Genomic DNA, 17,843 nt, shown 5'->3' with positions numbered 1-17,843 from the left:
AAAGCCTGTGCCCCTATCAGACTTTACTGTGAAAGCCTGTGCCTCCATCACACTTAGTGCCAGCTTGTGCCTCCATTGCACTTTCTGCCAGCCTGTGCCTCCATTGCACTTGCTGCCAACCTGTGCCTCCATTGCTTGCACTTGGTGCCAGCCTGTGCCTCCATTGCTTGCCCTTGGTGCCAGCCTGTGCCTCCATTGCTTGCACTTGGCGCCAGCCTGTGCTCCCATGGCACTTGGCACCAGCCTGTGCCCCCATGGCACTTGGCGCCAGCCTGTGCCCCCATTACTTGCACTTAATGCCAGTGTCACTACTTGTGACTTGGGCTTACCTGTGGATGGCTTTGGCACGAGAATTGTGGACACCGGAACTGGAATGGAGCAAGGAGGTTGAATATAGCTTTTTCGCATGAATAGGTGGTGGCAGTGAAAACTACCTTGTAATGTTAAAGCTCGAAGAATCTCTGGAAAGCTGTTGCAGTTGATGGTATTAGAGATGCTGGATCACTTGTGAAGAGGTTCCGAGCTAAACTGGATTAATACTGGAGTGGAGTGCTAACCGGGCTGGAACCGGGATGATGACACTTGGGATGAGACTTTGGAAATTCCGGACTGAACGGGTGAGACCTTAGTAAAACCGGACTGGAACTGGTGAAGCTTAGTAGAACTGGACTGGAACTGGTGAGACATAGTAGAACCAAACTGGGACCGGCGAGGCTTGCTTAGCCGGACTGGAACCAGTGAGGCTTGTGGAGCCGAACTGGAACCGGTGAGGCTTGCGGAGCCGGACTGGAACCGGTGAGGCTTGCGGAGCCGGACTGGAACCGGTGAGGCTTGCGGAGCCGGACTGGAACCGGTGAGGCTTGCGGAGCCGGACTGGAACCGGTGAGGCTTGCGGAGCCGGACTGGAACCGGTGAGGCTTGCGGAGCCGGACTGGAACCGGTGAGAGCCTGGTCCATAGATGGTGAACACAGTAACTCAGGAAGCAGGACTTCTGTAGTCACAGTAGAGTTGCTCAGGACCAGAATGCTGCAGCTGGACTTCCTTTTAAACCCCCAGCTATCGTACTTACAGTGCTAGCCTCAACCTTTTATCACACAGTGCCAGCCTGTGCTTTTATCCCATTTCGGTTCCAGCCTGTGCATGTTCTAGTGATTGGATACACTGTTGTCTAGCTGTTTGCACATTCTAATGCTCTGATTGGCTACATGTTGGTCTAGCCTTGTGAAGGTTTTAACGCCCTGATTGGCTGGACATTTGTCCTTATAATCATTTTGAAGCTATAAATTGGCATAGACTGTGTGTTTGTTTTCTGTCCTAGGCCCCGGAATTTTCGCAGAGAGCTTTACCTGTGTTCCTATTTGTATTTCTTAATACCAGTATAATGTATGTCATTTGCTTTCTCACCTGAGTTACATTGAGGGATTACATATTGGTTGAATGGAACATTGTGACAAAGTGGACAACTGAAGATAAAATAGTTGTTACGAGCAATATCTATGGAATAAAAGTCTTTCTCTGTTTATATAGTCTGCCCTTCTGTGTCCGGTCCTTTTATAGCAGCTCACTGCAGAATGTGTTGAATGCAGCAGTTTTTAGCAGGATTTCCACTTTAACATAAACATGTGTTTATAATGGAGCCCGCACCTATAAGTGCAAGAGGTGTGACATGGGGAGTACTCGGCTGAGAGCATGAATTCGTCTGTGCTACTTTGTGCACTTGCCAAATCGCTTCCCAGTGTTTTGTCTGCAGCTTGCATTGCACAAAGTGCTTGCCAAAATAACTTAATCAGTGGTCGGAGCCAAAAAAAAGTCCACAATGGGTTCAAATGTCACAGAAGAGGTAAAAATAAAGTTCCAGGATGCTGTGTAATTGAATTCCTTGGTGTGAGGGAAGAGTTTGTGCTGTACATAGTTTAAGCGGGTCAGGCTTAGGTTACCTGTGCATTTATAGGCAGCACTGAACTATAAGTCCCATCATGCCCTGACAGCCACTTGTATACAGTTAAAGAGATTAGACGTTTGCTGTGTTTCACCTGTGATATCGCTCATCTATTCTGATCTCCGCCTCCTAAGCTGTAGACGTTGCTGTGCATCTCCATAGGGATCAGACTGCTGCCCATTTTGCCCCACCAAACATGGTCACTGTTTGCAGCTCCCCAGTGTAATGACATTTAGTCAAACTTGCAGATTTAATTGGACAATTTGGTCATTGAACAGTGCGTGACCGCCTCGTGGCATATAAATAATCTATTAAAAGTAGATTGGACTGAATTGGAACAGCCATTGTCTTCCTGTAGCGCACGTGTGATGCCCCTGGCTGCCCTGCGGTGGTGTGGCTCGCTGAATCTGCAGTTTGGTCTCTGATGTTTGTGGACAGATTGTATCTGCCTGTTTATACACCCTGTTGATAGTCGCTGTCCCTTTAGTCATGTGTAATAACAATGCACAGTGCTGTGCCATGACCCGTACCACACACAATTAATGGAAATCGTCTTGCATTTATAGTAAAATGAGCTTTCTGATTTGATGGAGGAGCTGGGGATTCTAGAAACGACTGAATCAGCCAGTCCTGTGATTCATGGGCCAGAAACTCAGGAGTGGTTAATCTCCTCAGAAGAGACGGGTTTCAGAAAAGCATGTCTGTCTTATATACTTAGCTGCCTTCAGCGCCCACAGGACCCTTATTTTACTTCTCCTACAAGACTGACTGGAGTAAATCTAATAAAGAGATTCTAAAGCGGACCTGTCTACTCACTGTAAAGATTTTTTACTTGACTACAGTGTTAGCAATTGATCATTTTGTGACATACCAATTCATCCTTTCTATAGGCAGTACATATCTGATGAGGTCAATTAGGCACCCTATCCATTAGGCTCCTGGATGGGAGATCTATGAATTATACAGGTTCTGGGGCTATGTAAATGAGTGATGAGTTAAATACGTGCTCCCCATTGATCTGTGTGGTGGAGAATCCAGGTGTCTACATCATATAAAGATTGTAGGAAAAAACAGACACCCCCTTCCTCTCCTTGAAAATGTTTTATTAAGCATACAGACAGTCAGTGTGTGTGTGTGTGTGTGTGTGTGTGTGTGTGTGTGTAAGCCATGGATAACCAGTAATGTGTGGCCAGAACCATTGCGTAGCCCAGTACACTAAGAAAATCTCTCGGTGACTCTGCTACCTGAACAATGGGCAGACAGGTCTCATTCACCGTGTAGCCGCTATCTGCTGAGATTTCACCTAATACTACTTTCTTTTTAGTAGGACAACACATTTCCCGATTCTTTTATATTTCACCCCTTAAGGTGCTTCTAACCACCGAGTGTGTTGGCGTAAAATGAACTCAATGACAATTAGGTTAGGTCATAGCCGTAGAACTGGTCAGCAGGTGACTGTGTATGGTCATGTACTGACTACACAAACAGCCCCTTCCACAGCTCCAGAAATGATACATCTATTTTTTTTGTCCAACATATCCAATTTGGCTGTCCCTGTGGCATTTCATGAGCTAAACACTGGTATTGTTCTGTGTATGGCAGCAGTAAGACCAGGGCAGTACAGCAGAGTGTGACGCACAATTACGTACATAAAATCGCTGGAGAAAGTGTGACCGCCGACTATTTACCTCAGCTTCTTTTGGACTGTACTGGGGAGTAAACGCAGCAAGCTGCAAACTCCTCTGACTGTCACATGAGAGCGTGACATGGGTGTACCGTCTGTTTGCAATAATCACATGAAATTTACCTGTGGTCACATGCAGGTCCAAAGCGCTTGTGTAGCATATCCCTGACAGTACCTGTGTTTAACCTTACACATGGCCCTACCTTGTGGTTCCACCCTGTACAGAAATGGTGCCAGTACTTCTTATCATACACCTATGAGTCAGCCTTTCATATAACATGTTTCACAGTTACACTCTGGTGCCCCCTAATGGCAGAGCCCTTGACCTCTGTCCAGCCCACACTGCTAAAGGTCGACCCAGTGTGACACATGGCATTTTCCGATAACTAGGATTGCCAGAGAATTCTGCATCCTCCACAAACATTGTTTAGACACCTGTAACCCCCAGCATCTGTTAGTCCAACTGTATCCCGTTATCTGCCAAAATACACATTCATCCACGTTCCTTTCCCGCTTCACCACACTCTCACTTTGTCATGGTTTATGTCAGTTCAGCTTTTCCATTTCTTTTCTCTCTTCCATTTGTAGAGTTGCAATAGTTAATTGACGGCAAAATGTTTTTCTTTCCACAATTAATGCTTATTATGTGGTTTAGGGCCGTTATCTGTCTTCTTGTGGAATTAAGTTAGGTGTCCTTCCACACGAGCTCAGCAGTTTCTATTTTCTCCCCATTATTCAATGTCCTAATGGCAGTGCAAGCACATTTGTCTCGTAGCGAGAATTGGACGTGCACAATGTGGACACTATGTTTGTTTTGGGGAAGGGCCCTGTTAATGGCTTTTGAAGTTGGTTCAGAGACTTGGTACGCAGTCAGTATTTGATGTTGATGCAAAACAAGACACCAGACGTTTAATAGATATACAGTAGGGGTACATTTACTAAGCAGTGATAAGAGCAGAGAAGTGAGCCAGTGGTGAAGTGGCCCCATCAACCAATCAGCAGCTCTGTATAATTTTATAGTATGCAAATTATAGATGTTATGTCAGTGCTGATTGGTTGCCGTGGGCACTTCTCCACTGGCTCACTTCTCCGCTCTTATTACTTAGTAAATGTCCCCCATAGCTGCGTATATTGTAACCCTACGTAATCTCATGGTCTGATAACCTGTCCAGCCCATATGTATGCTGGTACAACAATCAGCTGTTAAAATAGTCATTATTGAAGGGTTGGGGTTTTTTTTGCGCGGGATGTTACTATAAGCAACCACTAAGATGGCAGTATGACAATCTTGCACTGCCCCTACATTTCGGAATTACAATAATTTCGGAAGTTTGATGGCACGGAAGATAAGTGTTTGCAATAAGGCTGTGAGTCCTGAAAGCTCACGTTGGGTCATAGCTCTCGTACTATAAATTATTGTATTCTTTCCCCTAGTGAAGGAGCATTCACATACGTATTCGGAGTATAACAAGATATCCCCAATCTCATTCCTGCTCCCATCCCTACTGTAATTCCATTGACTCTATGCAAATGAGAGGGAAGAGGCTTATTCCGTTTACTGGCAGTGTTCCCCAACGTCCCAGTACTCGGTGAACGCCTAACAGTACATGTTCTCCAGATCTTCTGGTTGGTGCACAGGTGTCTTCATTACCATGATAATTATATCACTCGCAGTACTGAGTAGAACATGACTGTTAGGGACTTTGGGAATCGCTGGTTAGAGCATATTACAAAAAAAGAAAGTGAATTGTTTTTGTTTTTTTTTGTTTGTTTTTTGCTGTTGCAGTGGCTGAAGTGTAACTTTTATTGCAGGTGATAAAAGAAGTGTGCAGCAGCTGTGGTGGGCCTGTGGACTCGGACGGACACTCCTCAAGTTCCCCCGTGCCAAGGACAGAACTGGAAAAAGTATAAACCTTGCTGTAATATATAGACTGTAAAATCCTTCCCTGTTTGCTCTTAAAGTGACGTTTGGGAGTGAAAATGTATTTTCAGTAAAGTTACTTTCACGTAACGCTTTACAGATGTCCCACAGAACACACGGGCGGGCGCAGGTTATTTTTTGCCCTGTGCACATTAACCCCTTCCTACAGGAAAATATTTATACATATCATGTTAAAGGTGGCAGCTGCACACCCTTGGGGCGATGGCGGCCTGACCGTTCAAGCTTAAAGACAGGATGGAGGCCGTTTAGTTAGCCCCTTCCAGTTGACGTCCCTCCTTTGCATTTTATAGATTAGTCCCCTGGTATCGGCTTGTCAAGTCAGGCTCGGATAGATGCATACATCAGACCTCGCGTGCATGCCAGCACTGCTACGTACATTACATGCTGCAGTGGATCTAATGGTCACTACTGCATAAGGTACCGTAAGATCCAGGTGACATTGGACCTAGTGTCACTATAGGTGGGACCTGCTGGTGTCTCCAGTGACTTAAGAGTAGCATGGAAGCAATAGCCAGGAAACATGGATTCCCTGTCTCTTTTGTCTGTATTGCAGTGCAATTATCTCTATATCCCCCTGTACTTGGATAATGATGAATGAGGGAGTCCGCTTCTGTACAAACAGTGTTTTTCTTTTGAACAGAAATTGTCATTGGAGAGGCCCAGCTCAGACGGGGAGTGTAACCTGGAGAACGGCACAGCCATGGTCAATGGCAAGGAGCCTGGTAAGTCTGTCGCTGTGGCTGCCGGGTGCAGTAAGGCAGATACTTTACAGGGGTTTAAGGGTCTATTTACTAAGCCTTGGATGGAGATAAAGTGCCAGCCAATCAGTTCCTAACTGTCATGTTACAGGCTGTGTTTGAAAAATGACAGATAGGAGCTGATTGGCTGGCACTTTATCTCCGTCCACTTTATCTCCATCCAAGGCTTAGTAAATAGACCCCATAGTATCTCACATGCATCCATCTTTTCCCATTGTAAGTATTTATGCACATTAATTCTCTTTTTATTAACCTAATGGAAATATTAATATAGATGTGTGTAGTCCTTTATCTGAAAGGCTATAATATTTTTTGCATGATGCATAAATAATTGTTTTTGCTGAGCTTAGCATGCACTAGATTCTCATTGTCTCTTCCATAGTCCTTCATCTTCTTCAGAACCCTTCTTACAATATGATACTGTGCAGCCTGGCCATTCTTATCCTATCAGCAAAACTGCACGTGTGTGTGATAATCCTCTCATTGGGATGTATTAATGGATGCATTTACTAAGCTATAATTTACCTATATCATTGCGGTATTCTATATATGTATAGGATATAGCTTGTGTATGGAGCATTATTGGCTTCATAAGACATTCACATCTTGGAGCCGCTAGCAGAAACAGAACAAACAGCAGGGCTGACAGTAACAGTCTTGTCTTCCAGAGATTGCTACCTGTGATCACGTGTGGACAAATCCAGTGTGATCCGTTTGTTTCCTACTGTCTACTTTGTTATACACTGGGATCCCTCATGTTTAAATTGCACATACCATTATCAGTGGTCATCTTCTGAATGCATTTACTAAAATGCCCACTATTGACCCCCATCAGCTTTGAGCAGATCGTTATTGGGCGCCGTTTTGGGGTCAGACAAGCTCCAAAATTAGTCCAAAGAACAGGTCTGTCAGCTCTCTGCAGCCAAACAATTATAGTTTGGAAAGATTACTTTGGAACTATTAGACATACAGTAGGTTCATATCTGCCCCTTATGAGTGATCTTGAATGACTCGCTTACATCAGGCATGGTTCCCAAAGACTGGCGTATAGCGGAAGTAGTGCCAATATTCAAAAACGGAAGTAAATCTGAACCGGGTAACTATATAGACCAGTTATTCTTACATCTATAGTGGGGAAAGTACTGGAAGGTATTTTAACCACTTAACTGACTATTTTTCCCCCCCAAAAAACGCTCAGAAATTATTTTTTTATGAGTGAATTAGGTGAAGAACATGAATTTTACACAGTGATCTCCAACCCGTAGCTCGCGAGCTACCGGTAGCTCGCCGAAGTATTTTCGGTAGCTCACAGAGCACACGGGCTTGGGCAGTCACTGGCACTCCTCCTCCCTTCATTTTTTACTTGGTGCCGGCCGTCAGCCAACCAGAGCTCATGGACCGGCAGTGGCGGCACCTGATTGGCTGCCGGACCGCGAGTTTTGATTGGCTCACTTATCGGCACCATATTTTAAATGCCCACCGCCAGAGACACTGTCACCCTCACTTCAGCCGCTCTTTGGACTTTACAGGAGAGGCGTGCGCTGCGCTCTCCTCCCCTTCCATACCTCATACAGGAGGAGCAGCACCGGCGGCAGTAGAAGAAGCCAGCAAGGGTTAGCACTGTGTGGGGAACTGTATCGAACACTGTGGGCGGGCATGATTTGTGTATCTGGCACTGCTGGGAGGCATTATTTGTGTATCTGGCACTACGCGGGGGGGCATTACTTGTAGTTGTGAGGCCACACCCACTTTTGTGAGGCCACACCCACTTTCGCAGGAACGCACACACATTGGGGGGAGGGGGTAGCTCCTTCAGAGGTTTTATTTTCCGAAAGTAGCTCAAACCCCAATTAAAGTTGGAGACCACTGATTTTAACCCTATCCAAAAATAGGATTTTAATACCTACCGGTAAATCCTTTTCTCCTAGTCCGTAGAGGATGCTGGGGACTCCAAAAGGACCATAGGGTATAGACGGGATCCGCAGGAGCTTGGGCACACTAAAAAGACTTTGACTGGGTGTGAACTGGGTCCTCCCTCTATGCCACTCCCCCAGACCTCAGTTATAGGAACTGTGCCCAGGAGAGACGGATATTTCGAGGCTAGGATTTTTGTTATACTAAGGGCGAGAAACATACCAGCCCACACCACAAACATACCGTACAACCAGAGTAGCAGGAAACCAGATAACAGTATGAACTAACAACAGCAACAAGCTGAATATAACTGATACACAAACCACGTGTAACCATAAGTAACCAGTATCAATACAACTGCAAGGAACAGTCCGCACTGGGATGGGCGCCCAGCATCCTCTATGGACTAGGAGAAAAGGATTTACCGGTAGGTATTAAAATCCTATTATTCTGACGTCCTAGTGGATGCTGGGAACTCCGTAAGGACCATGGGGAATAGACGGGCTCCGCAGGAGACTGGGCACTCTAAAGAAAAGATTAGGTACTATCTGGTGTGCACTGGCTCCTCCCTCTATGCCCCTCCTCCAGACCTCAGTTAGAATCTGTGCCCGGCCAGAGCTGGGTGCTCCTAGTGGGCTCTCCTGAGCTTACTAGTAAAGAAAGTATTTATTTATTAGGTTTTTTATTTTCAGTGAGCTTCTGCTGGCAACAGACTCACTACTACGTGGGACTAAGGGGAGAGAAGCAAACCTACCTGCTTGCAGCTAGCTTGTGCTTCTTAGGCTACTGGACACCATTAGCTCCAGAGGGTTCGAACACAGGCACCTGTCCTCGATCGTCCGTTCCCGGAGCCGCGCCGCCGTCCCCCTCGCAGAGCCAGAAGAACAGAAGCTTGAAGACGACGAAATCGGCGGCAGAAGACTCCTGTCTTCATTTAAGGTAGCGCACAGCACCGCAGCTGTGCGCCATTGCTCCCAGCACACTTACACACTCCGGTCACTGTAGGGTGCAGGGCGCTGGGGGGGGAGGCGCCCTGGGCAGCAATTGAAGTACCTTTGGCAATAAAAATACATATATACAGTCTGGCACTGTATATATGTAAAAACCCCCACCATTTTTTTACACAGAAAGCGGGACAGAAGCCCGCCACTGAGGGGGCGGGGCCTTCTTCCTCAGCACACCAGCGCCATTTCCCTTCACAGCTCCGCTGGAAGCAGCTCCCCAGGCTCTCCCCTGCAGTATCCAGGTACAAGAAGGGTAAAAAAGAGAGGGGGGGCACATAAATTTAGGCGCAAATAAGACATATAAAGCAGCTATTGGGTAATCACTTATTATAAGTGAAAATCCCTGTGTTATATAGCGCTGTGGTGTGTGCAGGCATACTCTCTCTCTGTCTCCCCAAAGGACTTTGTGGGGTCCTGTCCTCAGTCTGAGCATTCCCTGTGTGTGTGCGGTGTGTCGGTACGGCTGTGTCGACATGTTTGATGAGGAGGGTTACGTGGAGGCGGAGCAAGGGCAGATAAGTGTGGTGTCGCCCCCGTCGGGGCCGACACCTGATTGGATGGATATGTGGAAGGTCTTAAACGACAATGTAAGCTCTTTACATAAAAGGTTTGATGACGCTGCAGCCTTGGGACAGCCGGGGTCTCAGCCCGCGTCTGCCCAGGCGACTCAGAAACCGGCAGGGGCTCATAAACGCCCTCTATCTCAGATGGTTGACACAGATGTCGACACGGAGTCCGACTCCAGTGTCGACGATGATGAGGCACATTTACAGTCTAAAATGACCAAGGCCATCCGATACATGATTATTGCAATAAAAGATGTATTACACATTTCTGAGATTAACCCTGTTAATACCAAGAGGGTTTATATGTTTGGGGAGAAAAAGCAGCCAGTGACTTTTCCCCCATCTGATGAATTAAATGAATTGTGTGAAGAAGCGTGGAGTTCCCCTGATAAGAAACTAGTGATTTCTAAGAGGTTACTGATGGCGTACCCTTTCCCGCCAACGTACAGGTTACGTTGGGAAACATCCCCTAGGGTGGACAAGGCGCTGACACGCTTATCTAAAAAGGTGGCCCTGCCGTCTCAGGATACGGCCGCCCTAAAGGAGCCTGCGGATAGAAAGCAGGAAGCTATCCTGAAGTCCGTGTATACACACTCCGGTACTCTACTGAGACCTGCTATTGCTTCAGCCTGGATGTGTAGTGCTGTAGCAGCATGGACAGATACTCTGTCAGACGACATAGATTCCCTCGACAGGGATACTGTTTTGCTAACCCTGGGCCATATAAAAGACGTTGTCTTATATATGCGGGATGCTCAGAGGGACATTTGCCTGCTGGGCTCTAGAATTAATGCTATGTCCATTTCTGCCATGAGGGTCTTATGGACTCGGCAATGGACAGGAGATGCTGATTCTAAAAAACACATGGAGGTTTTGCCTTATAAGGGTGAGGAATTGTTTGGGGACGGTCTATCGGACCTCGTGTCCACAGCGACAGCTGGAAAGTCGACTTTCTTGCCTCGGGTTTCCTCACAGCCCAAGAAAGCACCGTATTATCAAATGCAGTCCTTTCGTTCTCAGAAAGGCAAGAGGGTCAGGGGTGCATCCTTTCTTGCCAGAGGCAGGGGTAGAGGTAAGAAGCTGCACCATGCAGCCAGTTCACAGGAATAAAAGTCCTCCCCTGCTTCCACTAAGTCCACCGCATGACGTTGGGGCTCCACAGGCGGAGCCAGGTGCGGTGGGGAGCGTCTCCGAAACTTCAGCAAAGAGTGGGTTCGCTCACAGGTGGATCTCTGGGCTGTACAAATTGTATCTCAGGGATACAAGCTGGAATTCGAAGCGACTCCACCCCGCCGTTACCTCAAATCAGCCTTGCCAGCTTCCCCCATGGAAAGGGAGGTAGTACTGGCGGCAATTCACAAGCTGTACCTCCAGCAAGTGATTATCAGGGTCCCCCTCCTTCAACAGGGAAGGGGTTACTATTCCACAATGTTTGTGGTACCGAAACCGGACGGTTCGGTGAGACCCATTCTGAATTTAAAATCCTTGAACACTTATATAAAGAAATTCAAGTTCAAAATGGAATCGCTCAGAGCGTTTATTGCAAGCCTGGAAGAGGGGGATTTTATGGTGTCGCTGGACATCAAGGATGCTTACTTGCATGTCCCCATTTACCCACCTCACCAGAAGTACCTCAGGTTTGTGGTACAGGACTGTCATTACCAGTTCCAGACGTTGCCGTTTGGCCTGTCCACGGCACCGAGGATATTTACCAAAGTAATGGCCAAAATGATGATACTCCTTCGGAAGAAGGGAGTTATAATTATCCCGTACTTGGACGATCTCCTCATAAAGGCGAGGTCCAGGGAGCAGTTGTTGATCAGCGTAGCACTCTCTCAGGAAGTGTTGCAACAGCACGGCTGGATTCTGAATGTTTCAAAGTTGCAGCTGATTCCTACGACGCATCTGCTTTTCCTGGGCATGGTTCTGGACACAGAACAGAAGAAGGTGTTTCTCCCAGTGGAGAATGCCCAGGAATTAGCATCTCTGGTCAGGGACCTCCTGAACCCAAAACAGGTATCGGTGCATCACTGCACGCGAGTCCTGGGAAAGATGGTGGCTTCATACGAAGCCATTCCCTTCGGCAGGTTCCATGCGAGGATCTTTCAGTGGGATCTGTTGGACAAGTGGTCCGGATCGCATCTTCAGATGCATCGGCTGATCACCCTGTCCCCAAGGGCCAGGGTGTCTCTTCTGTGGTGGCTGCAGAGTGCTCACCTTCTTGAGGGCCGCAGGTTCGGCATACAGGACTGGGTCCTGGTGACCACGGATGCAAGCCTCCGAGGATGGGGGGCAGTCACTCAGGGAAGAAACTTCCAAGGGCTGTGGTCAAGTCTGGAGACTTCTCTACACATAAATATACCGGAACTAAGGGCCATTTACAACGCCCTGAGTCAAGCAGAGCCCCTGCTTCGAAACCGGCCAGTGCTGATTCAGTCAGACAACATCACGGCGGTCGCCCATGTAAACCGCCAGGGCGGCACAAGAAGCAGGATGGCAATGGCGGAAGCCACAAAGATTCTTCGGTGGGCGGAGAATCACGTGCAAGCACTGTCAGCAGTGTTCATTCCGTGAGTGGACAACTGGGAAGCAGACTTCCTCAGCAGACACGACCTCCACCCGGGAGAGTGGGGACTTCATCAAGAAGTCTTCACACAGATTGCAAAGCGATGGGAACTGCCACAGGTGGACATGATGGCGTCCCGCCTCAACAAAAAGCTAAAAAGATATTGCGCCAGGTCAAGGGACCCTCAGGCGATAGCTGTGGACGCCCTAGTGACACCGTGGGTGTACCAGTCGGTATATGTGTTTCCTCCTCTTCCTCTCATACCCAAGGTACTGAGAATAGTAAGAAAGAGAGGAATACGAACAATACTCATTGTTCCGGATTGGCCAAGAAGGACTTGGTACCCGGAACTGCAAGAAATGCGCACAGAGGACCCATGGCCTCTGCCTCTCAGACAGGACCTGCTGCAACAAGGGCCCTGTCTGTTCCAAGACTTACCGCGGCTGCATTTGACGGCATGGCGGTTGAACGCCGGATCCTAGCGGAAAAAGGCATTCCGGATTAAGTTATTCCTACGCTGATAAAGGCTAGGAAAGACGTGACAGCAAAGCATTATCACCGTATATGGCGAAAATATGTTGCTTCGTGTGAGGCCAGGAAGGCCCCTACAGAGGAATTCCAGCTGGGTCGTTTCCTGCACTTCCTACAGTCAGGGGTGACTATGGGCCTAAAATTGGGGTCCATAAAGGTCCAGATTTCGGCCCTATCCATTTTCTTTCAAAAAGAACTGGCTTCACTGCCTGAGGTTCAGACGTTTGTTAAGGGAGTGCTGCATATTCAGCCCCCTTTTGTGCCACCAGTGGCACCCTGGGATCTTAACGTTGTGTTGGATTTCCTGAAATCCCACTGGTTTGAGCCACTTAAGACTGTGGAACTAAAGTATCTCACGTGGAAAGTGGTCATGCTGTTGGCCTTCGCATCGGCTAGGCGTGTGTCGGAATTGGCGGCTTTGTCATGTTAAAAGCCCATATCTGATCTTCCATATGGACAGGGCAGAATTGAGGACTCGTCCCCAATTTCTCCCAAAGGTGGTATCATCGTTTCATTTGAACCAACCTATTGTGGTGCCTGCGGCTACTCGGGACTTGGAGGACTCCAAGTTGCTGGACGTAGTCAGGGCTTTAAAAAAATATGTTTCCGGACCGGCTGGAGTCAGGAAGACTGACTCGCTGTTTATCCTGCATGCACACAACAAGCTGGGTGCTCCTGCTTGAAAGCAAACTATTGCTCACTGGATCTGTAGCACGATTCAGCTGGCTCATTCTGCGGCTGTATTGCAGCATCCAAAATCAGTAAAAGCCCATTCCACAAGGAAGGTGGGCTCTTCTTGGGCGGCTGCCCGAGGGGTCTCGGCTTTACAGCTTTGCCGAGCGGCTACTTGGTCGGGTTCAAACACCTTTGCAAAGTTCTACAAGTTTGATACCCTGGCTGAGGAGGACCTTGTGTTTGCTCATTCGGTGCTGCAGAGTCATCCGCACTCTCCCGCCCGTTTGGGAGCTTTGGTATAATCCCCATGGTCCTTACGGAGTTCCCAGCATCCACTAGTACGTCAGAGAAAATAAGAATTTACTCACCGGTAATTCTATTTCTCGTTGTCCGTAGTGGATGCTGGGCGCCCGTCCCAAGTGCGGACTTTCTGCAATACGTGTATATAGTTATTGCTTAAATAAGGGTTATTGTTATGAGCCATCCGTTGAGTGAGGCTCAGTTGTTGTTCATACTGTTAACTGGGTAAGGTTATCACAAGTTGTACGGTGTGATTGGTGTGGCTGGTATGAGTCTTACCCTGGATTCAAAATATCCTTTCCTTGTAATGTCAGCTCTTCCGGGCACAGTTTCCCTAACTGAGGTCTGGAGGAGGGGCATAGTGGGAGGAGCCAGTGCACACCAGATAGTACCTAATCTTTTCTTTAGAGTGTCCAGTCTCCTGCGGAGCCCGTCTATTCCCCATGGTCCTTACGGAGTTCCCAGCATCCACTACGGACTGCGAGAAATAGAATTACCGGTGAGTAAATTCTTATTTTTCTCATACGTCCTAGAGGATGCTGGGGACTCCAAAAGGACCATGGGGTCTATACCAAAGCTCCAGAACGGGCGGGAGAGTGCGGACGACTCTGCAGCACCGATTGAGCAAACATGAGGTCCTCATCAGCCAGGGTATCAAACTTGTAGAACTTAGCAAAAGTGTTTGAACCCGACCACGTAGCTGCTCGGCAAAGTTGAAGTGCCGAGACCCCTCGGGCAGCCGCCCAAGATAAGCCCACCTTCCTGGTAGAATGGGCCTTTACTGACTTCGGCAACGGTAGCCCAGCCGAAGAATGAGCTTGCTGAATCATATTCCAAATCCAGCGTGCAATAGTTTGCTTAGATTGAGAAACAAAAAAATTGGAAACCGCACTGGTATAATTGGTGTATGTGTATAATGATGGTTATCTGTATAAACTGATAAATAAATTTATGGTTCAAATCCTTATTTTGGGGAGCAGATACTTCAGGCAACACATTCCTTATTTTTGTGTATCAAAAAAGCTACCCATCAGTGGTGCTCCCCCGAGTCAGTTATTCATAGTGAGAACATGGAAAAAAGAAAAAAGAAGAAGACTCTTGTTGGGAAGCACTCTGTATACAGATAACGTTGTACGACTAAATGTCACAATAGCTAACTAAAATACAATATTTTATTAATTCTCATTAAAATTAATTATTGAGGAGTTCAATGGGTGCCGATGTTTGTTAATTGGTGACATTGCGAAAATATAAAGAGAAATATATGAATTGTAAGGTACAAATGCCTAATTCAGGCCGAAGTGGGTATGTCTATAGTTTTGTTAGTAATCACACTCCAACTGCAGGACAACCTGTGATAATGAATTGCTCATTTATTGAAAATATGACCATCATTTATAAGCTGCTATATATCCCAAATGGGAATTTTAATCCTAGCAGATAGTAGAATCATAGGTCATAACCGAGATATAATGCAATGCTCTGTATTGGTGATAGATGGGTGGCAAATATTTGCAGTACCAGGGTGTTCCTTGGTAGTCTCCTATCCAAGTACTTAACCCGGCCCTCCACTGCTTGGCTTCCAAGATCAGATGAGATTGGGCATCTCCAGCGGGGTATGACCGCAGACCTTATGCTCACCCTTGTCACACTGTGTCCACAATTGGGTACAGACGGGAGCCAATTTGCATTGTTATATGAGCCACAGGTATCGGCACAGCTGATTTGATATGGAAATAAAATTTTTATAAAAAATGATAAGGTATGACAAAAGATTAAATACCCATCTAGGTTTTCACGGCTTAGTTTAGTCGCAGTATCAGTAGGAATAAACCTCTCAGCTGCACAGTTTATCGTGTATATAAAAATGAAACATTAGATCATAATAATATTTTAACTGTGCAGGAAAGGGAAACCTCCAAATCTGGTCTCCAAAACAGTGATGAACGTATGATATTACATTTTGAATTATGAAAATCAAAGAAGCAGGAAAACATAAACAATGAAACCTTCAGCTCTCATGACCAACCAGAAATTATTCTCAGGTAATAGACAAATAATAATAAATTGACACAGAGTGTGTTTTATATGATATATACGTGTCATAAGGAAATACTGAGATAATTATGGGTTTCTGCAGTGTAAAAAAGAGAGAGAGAGAGGGCGTTTATGTGCTAGATAAGGTCCAAAAATAGCAGACGTATCCATGTCCGTTTTTTAGATAGAGATATAGACCCCAAACAGGTTTGCATTAATTCCCTTGCTGGTGATAATTGATTGTCAGTAGTATAATAGTCTCTGCACCATGTGGGTAAGATATTGTTAATACCAGTCCGTGCAATGAAAATGCACTGGTGCAAAAAAACATATGTATATACCAAACCTGGTGTACATTCATACAGTTCTAGTCCTACTTGTATATTGGGGGAGATCCTGGTATAAGGAAGGTGCCGGCCGCATCTGCCCGCGTTCTGCCTTCTGCCGAGCTCCGGCCGCACTGTGCTTCCTGTTTGGCTGGTTCCCTTGGCGACGGACTTTGCCGAGAACGGCTCGTTGCGGTCACGTGTGCGCACCACGTGACCGTGAGGATGTAGTCTCCTTCCTGACGTACGTTTCGCAAGTAGCTTGGTCACAGGGCGTCCTGTGACCAAGCTACTTGCGAAACGTACGTCAGGAAGGAGACTACATCCTCACGGTCACGTGGTGCGCACACGTGACCGCAACGAGCCGTTCTCGGCAAAGTCCGTCGCCAAGGGAACCAGCCAAACAGGAAGCACAGTGCGGCCGGAGCTCGGCAGAAGGCAGAACGCGGGCAGATGCGGCCGGCACCTTCCTTATACCAGGATCTCCCCCAATATACAAGTAGGACTAGAACTGTATGAATGTACACCAGGTTTGGTATATACATATGTTTTTTTGCACCAGTGCATTTTCATTGCACGGACTGGTATTAACAATATCTTACCCACATGGTGCAGAGACTATTATACTACTGACAATCAATTATCACCAGCAAGGGAATTAATGCAAACCTGTTTGGGGTCTATATCTCTATCTAAAAAACGGACATGGATACGTCTGCTATTTTTGGACCTTATCTAGCACATAAACGCCCTCTCTCTCTCTCTTTTTTACACTGCAGAAACCCATAATTATCTCAGTATTTCCTTATGACACGTATATATCATATAAAACACACTCTGTGTCAATTTATTATTATTTGTCTATTACCTGAGAATAATTTCTGGTTGGTCATGAGAGCTGAAGGTTTCATTGTTTATGTTTTCCTGCTTCTTTGATTTTCATAATTCAAAATGTAATATCATACGTTCATCACTGTTTTGGAGACCAGATTTGGAGGTTTCCCTTTCCTGCACAGTTAAAATATTATTATGATCTAATGTTTCATTTTTATATACACGATAAACTGTGCAGCTGAGAGGTTTATTCCTACTGATACTGCGACTAAACTAAGCCGTGAAAACCTAGATGGGTATTTAATCTTTTGTCATACCTTATCATTTTTTATAAAAATTTTATTTCCATATCAAATCAGCTGTGCCGATACCTGTGGCTCATATAACAATGCAAATTGGCTCCCGTCTGTACCCAATTGTGGACACAGTGTGACAAGGGTGAGCATAAGGTCTGCGGTCATACCCCGCTGGAGATGCCCAATCTCATCTGATCTTGGAAGCCAAGCAGTGGAGGGCCGGGTTAAGTACTTGGATAGGAGACTACCAAGGAACACCCTGGTACTGCAAATATTTGCCACCCATCTATCACCAATACAGAGCATTGCATTATATCTCGGTTATGACCTATGATTCTACTATCTGCTAGGATTAAAATTCCCATTTGGGATATATAGCAGCTTATAAATGATGGTCATATTTTCAATAAATGAGCAATTCATTATCACAGGTTGTCCTGCAGTTGGAGTGTGATTACTAACAAAACTAT

General features: G+C 46.4%; 1 protein-coding gene and 2 pseudogenes across 5 annotated transcripts in view; 2 read left to right on the top strand and 1 right to left on the bottom strand.

Moving 5' to 3' along the window:
- The window catches only part of AFAP1 (actin filament associated protein 1), a 230,302-nt gene that overhangs the window by 118,662 nt on the left and 93,797 nt on the right, over window positions 1-17,843 (top strand). For all 5 annotated transcript variants that reach the window (XM_063923969.1, XM_063923982.1, XM_063923995.1 and 2 more), the window contains exons 7-8: window positions 5,437-5,529; window positions 6,207-6,288. In XM_063923969.1, coding sequence (XP_063780039.1) covers window positions 5,437-5,529; window positions 6,207-6,288 — 175 coding nt within the window. The remainder of the gene's footprint in view (window positions 1-5,436; window positions 5,530-6,206; window positions 6,289-17,843) is intronic.
- Window positions 15,390-15,510, bottom strand: LOC134942997 (5S ribosomal RNA; annotated as a pseudogene).
- LOC134942986 (5S ribosomal RNA) lies at window positions 17,527-17,647 on the top strand (annotated as a pseudogene).

This window comes from Pseudophryne corroboree, chromosome 1 (genome assembly GCF_028390025.1).
Source record: "Pseudophryne corroboree isolate aPseCor3 chromosome 1, aPseCor3.hap2, whole genome shotgun sequence".
In the NCBI taxonomy this organism is placed as follows: Eukaryota; Metazoa; Chordata; class Amphibia; order Anura; family Myobatrachidae; genus Pseudophryne; species Pseudophryne corroboree.
This window is presented reverse-complemented; position numbering and strand designations above follow the sequence as displayed.